The sequence below is a fragment of the Mya arenaria genome, chromosome 3 (genome assembly GCF_026914265.1).
Source record: "Mya arenaria isolate MELC-2E11 chromosome 3, ASM2691426v1".
Lineage (NCBI taxonomy): Eukaryota > Metazoa > Mollusca > Bivalvia > Myida > Myidae > Mya > Mya arenaria.
The window spans coordinates 13,541,094-13,549,274 of NC_069124.1; the positions used below are offsets into that span (position 1 = coordinate 13,541,094).

At 33.4% G+C, this 8,181-nt stretch overlaps 1 protein-coding gene across 2 annotated transcripts in view; it reads right to left on the bottom strand.

Moving 5' to 3' along the window:
- LOC128227291 (uncharacterized) overlaps window positions 1-6,540 on the bottom strand; it is a 15,734-nt gene extending 9,194 nt beyond the window's left edge. Inside the window, exons 1-7 of one of the 2 annotated variants that reach the window (XM_052937691.1) lie at window positions 6,406-6,540; window positions 3,784-3,939; window positions 3,415-3,666; window positions 1,376-1,618; window positions 900-1,115; window positions 554-742; window positions 12-56 (exon numbers count right to left, since the gene is read on the bottom strand). In XM_052937691.1, coding sequence (XP_052793651.1) covers window positions 12-56; window positions 554-742; window positions 900-1,115; window positions 1,376-1,618; window positions 3,415-3,666; window positions 3,784-3,939; window positions 6,406-6,472 — 1,168 coding nt within the window. In that variant the 5' untranslated portion in view covers window positions 6,473-6,540. Of the gene's footprint in view, window positions 1-11; window positions 156-553; window positions 743-899; window positions 1,116-1,375; window positions 1,619-3,414; window positions 3,667-3,783; window positions 3,940-6,405 lie in introns of both variants that reach the window. The other variant, XM_052937690.1, reaches the window with a different exon arrangement.
- Between the last annotated feature and the right edge of the window lie 1,641 nt (window positions 6,541-8,181).

Sequence of the window (8,181 nt, forward strand, 5' to 3'; positions counted from 1 at the left end):
AAGTTAAATACTTTTGTTGCACATGCCGTCCTTGCCCGTCCACCTGTTAACACAGCCTGAAGTACAAACACCTGTAAGTCTGTCTTGCATAGAACCTGGGACAAGACAATGACAGGGAACAGAACAGTTGTATCCGCAGTAGTTCTCCGGACAATCTGAATGACAATACAATGGAAACTACATGGATAAACCTAACCAAAGGTTCAAGGCCAACCGAACACTGAACAGAAGAAACACAACGTTATAAGACAACACATTCACATAATATTGTCATTAAACTAGTGTTGTACTGTATAATCAAGTGAAATACATTATTTCGAGTGTTTACCTTTACTTAAATGCATCAAAAACAGGTCTTGTTAGTGAAGACACAAACATCGCATAGGTCGTATATGAATATGCCCGTTAGTCAAATCATCAGTTGTAATTAAACATGAAAAATGAATAAATAGCAAAATTGTGTGTACGAATGGAAATTTGACGATCATTGAACTGCACTTTGTACTATGAATCAATGTGCATGTTTGTTCGTGCGTTATTGTCAATGACTTACGTGCAAACACTTGGATTTCACACACAGTAAAGTGAGAGGAACCGTTCATTTGTTGTATCCTTAAATGTTGCCCTTTTGATGACAGGAAGATCCCTGGCATAGGTCGTGAGTCCGTAGCATTATCATAAATCGTTTTGAAAGTCCCTCCGTTAGATACGGCAATAGTAAAGTCAGTAGCAAGGAAACCAGCTGAAACATTGGGCAAATTAATTTGCATTTGCAAGGTTGTCTTTTTGTCCGAAGTTTCTTGATATTCATATGTTTATATAAAAGCACTGTCATTCCTGTCTTTTACAAGTAATTTGCGGATCTTTTTCAATGTATAAACATTCATGAAAACACGTACCTTCTTTATATAGAGTTAGCAGAACTAAGTTTATGTCAAGTCGCTGTTGTAGGTCTACATCCATCCATTTATTGTTTCTATCATTTGCATACATTCCAGAGCACTTATGTATATTTGTGTTAATTGTGTTGCCATCAACTGCTCCGGTTGGCGAATATTTCGACGATGCATCGTTCGGACTCAGAGTTAAACGTTTGCCAAATGCCATATTTATTCCTAAAGTACGAGTATACACATGGATACAATATAATTAACCTTAAACTTAAATATGATTCAAAATGGTAAGTATTACTTTTTAAACATGTTCGATGTATAAGCCAATTGCTGCAACCTACTTACCATATAAGAAAGATTCATATAATAAGTTCAACGGTAGATAGTCATAATAACTGTTTACAGTTTAGATGTTCTATAACAACACACATTTTAAAGCTTTCATATTGATATAACAATGGTAAATTGATGGTGTCAACTACCTGCACTTATCTTAATATCACAGAGAACCAGCTGTGACGCAATGTTAGCCATCTCAATCCTGACAGAGTTACCAATCATAGGCGTGCCACACTGCACAACCATGGTTTTGTGCGGGATCGCGATACGATTGTGCTGGTAACAAATAGAGGGTCTTTCGGTCGGCGGTTTGTTGTTTCTTTCATCCTCAGTGTAACCCCATGAAGTCAGGTTTTCTATGTAGATCTTGAAGCCGTTAAAGTATTCTGGATAAACGAATTAAATTTAACAGTCAATGTTATCCTTGCATGTGCATCTAGGATTTTCACAGAGTCTCATTGTCGGCCTAAAATAAATGTTCTTAAATAAATGTATTTACGAAGGCCATATAGTCAGTCCTGAAACATAAATGAGATCTTAATGAATAGCTGTACAAGAATAACAGAAACCTTTAGGTTTTTTATTTTTTATTTTAATAAACTAAATCATTCAACGTAGAAGTAAAGGTTTTGAACAATTGAGAGTGATACCAGTAGATTTGGGACAATAACAATATAGTTACAAAGATACATGTGAGGTCACACATCACTCGAATATAATGCCATTTTTGAACGCATTCGCCTGGAATAAAACAGATGTTACTAAAAACTTGTTAAGAAAGAGGTGCTTGACGACCGGTAAAACATTTTTTAATGACATTTGGCACCTAATCTGCGCTGTTGGATACCATACACACATACAGTGTTCGCTTCACAAGGTATGTACGCGATAGGTTCTTCATCAGTGAATCTATCAGGGAAAACCAGAAGGCGAAATAATTGTCAGATTTGCTTGCATTTGCGTTTTGTGACAGAACGGGATATCATTTTTCGTACCAGATAAAAAGGAAAACAACTAGGTGTGAACGGAAAAGACGGCGAAATACCTTAAATGGCTCGCAGATAAAAGTGTGTAAAGCGCATGATGTATGAACTATATTTTATATTTGACTCGCATGGTATGGTGACTAAGATTCCAGTACTACAAAGACAACAGTTACCGGATCGGTTTATACCCACTACGTAGAACCCGCTTTTGGTAGCAACTAAAACCCGTTCACAATCCGGGTTACGCGGTGTCATGCCTCTTACGACAATGCCCTTGCTCATAAGTCAGTTGTGGTAAAAAGTATTAAGATAAAAACGGATTTCATACACAGCTGGAATATGAACCTGACCTAGCTCATGTGTATTGGGGCTGAACATGACACTCAAAGAGTATTTATTTACTCGATTCATGCCATGTCTTTGACACTGCTACTATCAAGTGTTATAACATCATGTCAGACGAGGTCGACCAAAATGAGAACTATTTCGAGGGATATCACTAACTATCTAAGTTGTGTATAATATTTCCAAATAGTGGAGATGGCGTTAGCACCTTTTATATGTCCCTCGCATTTCGGACAATTTTAAATTTCGTGCTAGTACGAAAGAAATTTGAAAACTATGAATTTGAGAGGTAATAATTAGAGATTAGTTTTATCTAATTAAACATTTTACGCATACTACAGGATGGCAGGTAAATGTTTCGTTAATTGTGGTCACCATGATTTCATTATTGTAGTCAAAACGGCGACATTACAGAAATGCAAAGCCAACTAGGACGATATACTACGTATATATCCATTTGATAGGTTACCAAAACAGGAAGTTAAATAATGATGATAATTGTATATATGACAATTGAATTCAATGTCATGATCGAAATATTTTTCTTATAAACGATGTATCGCTTATCGTGATGCGCTGTCTAAATATAGCTTTATTTCGCAATACGGTTTTGGCAATCTCAGGACATAGCATATGTTGGTGTAACAGAGCATTTATGGTTATCATAAACGTTTAAGTGCACACAATATTTTATGAAGATAGGTTATATTACTTTAAAAAATAACCTTAATGCGTTTAGTTCATACACACAGTTTTGTATTCCTGTCTCAAGTATTAAGCTGTTCAGATCGCTACAGAAAATATGTGTAAATTTTAAATACAATACTCTAACAGTTACATTTTTAACATACTTCTAAGGGTTTCATCGTTTGACAACACCAGTTGGAAATCATAAAATCTTGTGTTGTTGATGAAGTAAATGCTCCAGAACGGTTCATTGCGCCTATTGATTCTATGAGAAGCGCTGTCTGTTGAGCTACATGTTAAGATGTTTCCATAATGTGCTTGTTGCGAGTATTGTTGTCCAGGATGTGGAAGGTTGTCTAAATGTCTTGAACCATACAGTTTGTTTATCTCATCGTTAAAATCCAGCGCAATATCATCTAATAATTAGAAAAATATCAAAGTAGTATGTATTTAAATGAGTGGTGTTTGAGGTATGATAAATTGGATTATGATTGACGTGATGGAATGCTATACATGTAAAGAGCATTTCTTACAATACTGGCACCCAGGTCCGAACCAGTGTCTTTCGCACTCTTTACAAGCTCCAGTGACGTTAGCACACTGTTTGTTTCCGGCGCAGTGACAAAAGTGTTCACAATCGGGTCCAAACCGGTACAAACCATTATCGTCGACTCCACAGGCTAAACTCACTGAAATATATAACAATGTATTATTATGTAGGTATGCATCTCTTTCTTGTCTTGGATATTTTGCTAACAGACGTTTTAAAACTATTATCTAATATAGTACGTATTGCGTAAAATGATAAAGAATTTATATATTCATATTTAAAAAAGGTGATAATTCAGATCCTAATAATTATCGAGGCATTACATTAACTAGCTGTTTGCTGTGTTAATAAATGAAAGGCTGAAACGATGGGTTAAGGAAATGGACTTACTCACCGATGCTCAATTCGGTTTTAAAAGCAATTATAACACAATAGATGCAATTTTCTTGTTAAAGTCGTTCATTGACAAACAAATTAACTGGAAAATAAAAAGAAGCTATATTGTTGTTACGTTGACCTACTTAAGTATTTTGATTCTATTTATAGAAATGGTTTATGGTATAAGCTATTGAAGTCTGGATTTGACGGTCGTCTATTTAACGTAATTAAATTAATTTATTGTGAAGTGAGATTATGTGTAAAACATATGGGCTCGTTATCTGATTGTTATGATTGTGATATTGACCTTTTACAGGAAGAAATCTTGTCACCGATTTTATTTTCAATGTTCGTTAATGATATAGAACTATACTTTAATGAAAATAACGATGCAGGTTTAGCATTAGACCAACTTTCAATTTATTTGTTATTGTTTGCAGATGATGCTGTAATATTATCTGATACTGTTGAAAGTCTTCAAAGATCTTTAAATAATGTGCAATGCATTTTGTGAACAGTGGAAACTAAAGATAAATGTAAATAAAACAAAAATAGTTATATATAAAAAGGGAGGTAATAACAATGAAAATGTAAATCTTTACTACTGTAATGAATTGATAGAAAAGGTTTTATCTTTCAATTATCTTGGTATTGTTTTGTCAAGCGGAGGATCATTTAAACGCTACACAGCCATTAGCAGATAAAGGACTTAAGGCTATGGGAAATTTGTTTGGGATAACTAGGGGGAAAGAAATTCCTGTTAACATTATGTTGGGTTTATTCGACTCATTTGTGTCATCAATATTGTGCTATTTTTGTGAAGTATTTGGCTTTTGTAGAGCTGAAAATATAGAAAGGGTTCATAGACAATTTCTGAAGAGACTTCTTGTTGCAAAAATAAGCTCTAGTAACTCTGCAATATATGGTGAACTAGGACGGTACCCTCTGTATGTTACTAAACATGTACGAATCGTAAAATGTTTTCTTAAACTGTACAATTTAAAAGAGACAATTGCATTTTAAAACAATACATTGCAAAGCCTTCGATACGATGCGGAAAATAACACGAATTCAAACAAGTGGTGTTCAAATGTACGCACTACATTACAAAATGCAGGATTCAATGAAGTATGGTTATATCCGGAGTCGATTAATATTGATTATTTTATTCCTATTTTTAGAAGATTATTAATCCACTCATTTATTGATCATTTGAAAAATGATATAAACTCATTAAGTTCACTAGTGTTATACAGAGAAATAAAATGTATTATTCATGTGTCATCGTATACAGATAAATTGTATAGCTATAGACTTAGAAATAGTATTGCTAGATTAAGATTGTTTTTTCATATGTTAAATGTTGAAAGAGGCAGATATGTTAATATTGAAAGAAATCAACGTAAATGTGTTTTATGTGTTCATAATGTTATTGAAGATGAATATCACTTTGTCTTGATTTGTCCGCAATATAATTACATAAGGAAAAATACATAACTAAATTGTATGCAAGATTATGCATGTTTAAATTCATTCAATTATTAAACTCGGAAAATGCTGCATGTCTACGAAAACTAGCTTTGTATTGCTAACATGCTTTTAAGCTACGATAAAATGCTTTGAATAATAATGCTTAACTTTATTGATTTTAACATGTCGAAATCATTGATAATTTATATACGTATATACGCCCAATGCACTCTCGCATTTATCAACTATTGGCATTGCCATGCCATGTGTTATGTGATTGTAATAACGATGAACTGTATATGTGCAAGTAAACAATAAATGATCTGTTCTGTTCTGTTCTATATACAGAATATGCAATAATAGACGGTACATGTACGTCGTGTTATTACATAAAGTAAGATATATATACGTACATGTACCGTCTATGATTGCATATTCTTTTTAATGAATAGAAAAATTAACACTTGAAAGAAAAGCCAAATACAAAAATGGTCAACTGTAAATTTAAGAAAAGCAGTGTTACTTGTTTCGACTAAGATTCTGTTCAATCGTTTGCCATTAACGCTATAAATTGCGTAAATGTTTTTATATTATCTCATAGTTGGTATATTATTATTTCCCCTGAACATCAGTGTGCTTTGAAAAGCAATACATGTAAGTCTATAGGCAATTTAGATTTGAGTATTGGGTAATATGATATTATTGTATGTTATCCAAACATGCAAACTATTGTGAATTAAACATAAGGAAAACTTACGTGAAAAGAAATATCTGCTAAAATGCATAAACACATAAATAAATCCAACATGTCGGTAATCCCCCATGGTGAACGAATGTGACAATTTGAAATAAGGAAGTTGATATATAATTGCATCTTCGTCTAACAAACGTAGTTATTAAATGAAATATAAAGCCAGCAACTGTCGCTCTGCGGCAACAATAAAACCATTAAAACACTTCAAAATACCGCCATTGAAACACGGTTAAATTTAAAAAAATAGAGGAAAGGGGAATATTTGAATTAAGTTTAACAAGTGGTTCCTTATTCTGTGCTGGTTAAACATTAAACGCGTTTGTAAGTTTAGTAAGTACCTAAATCGATTTTGCACATGGTATAAAGCTGCCGATAATAATTGTCAATGAATACAAACGACATATGCATTATTCCTTATCAGACTTAAAATATGTATACGAAACATTATACTTCAGCATATTTCTGTGAGCATATAATTTTGAAAGATGAATGTCACACTTCTAAAGATTTGTTAATTGAATTTCTTTATCATTTTAATTATTTGCTCAAGGTTTTTGATATATAAATAAATTACTAACTAAATGCATATACTCTGCAATTAATAATAATATGAAAGTTGGGTTTGAGCATTATTGACGGCAGTTTGGGATAGGTCTCAATATTGTACCATGGAGGATCACGTGATCAAAATGGACCAGCCAAATTGTAATTGTAAAATAAAACTATAAAATTTGTTTGATAAGAAAACACCTTTACAAACAAACAGTTGTATAAACTGATTAAAGAAAAAGGAAACATTAAGACACAAAAATGCATGTCTTATACCGTTATCACAAATCTTTGGGCACATTAAATTTGGTACTTAATAACTCGCACCCAAACTCTTAGGCTACGCTTTTTTACAGCTTGGTTTACAAACTTTAAGACCCGATTCATCAAAGCTCAGAGAAACGTTTCGGAGGATGTTTTGCTTATTCGAGTTAATCTGATTTTTAATAAATTGGTAAACTTGAAAAGTCAAGGACACTCCTACGTACAGGGTACAGAAGGTAGAAAAATCAGCTATATGCTTATCAAAAAAATGCTCAAAATGAGCCAATATCTGAACACTGTGCGCAAGAGTGAGGACAAAACATTACATATTAACAGTATCAATAATAAAACGTAGGAACTGTACGTAACCCAACAAGTACATAGGCTCACACGATAACCCGTCAGCCAATCAAATCGCAGGAATTTCAGTAAAGATACCATTCGGAGCTCCTCGGCCATTTTTATCGAAAACAACCTCGGATGTATGCCGGTACATCAGTTGAAGTCGTTCGTAAATATTTGAATTATATCATTAATTAAATGTAGTGTTTTAGAGTTGTTTTTATTGATCTAAGTTTAAATTGATTGCCAGTGACATGTATTATTGCAAACATAATTAAGATTCCCAAGAGTTAAGTCAAAACGTTTAACTCCTTAATAAAATTACTACGCGATCTACTTGCAGCGAACTTAAACGTATCTCTTTTTGAGTATGTTAACTGTCCACATACATACGAGGTTGTTTTCGATATGGGCCGAGGAGTTCCGAATGTAAAGCTACTTCAGGGTGTTGTGCTAAAACCCGTTACCTTGTAGTGATATTGGGAAAAGCCCGTATCACAGTTTATGGTGCATTTGATACAAATCACTGGAGCTCAAACCAACATTTTTGATCGCTAAGATTACCGATAAAAATCGTTTCTACAAAGGAAAATCATTAAAAGTTTGTCAAAGAGAAAAAAATAT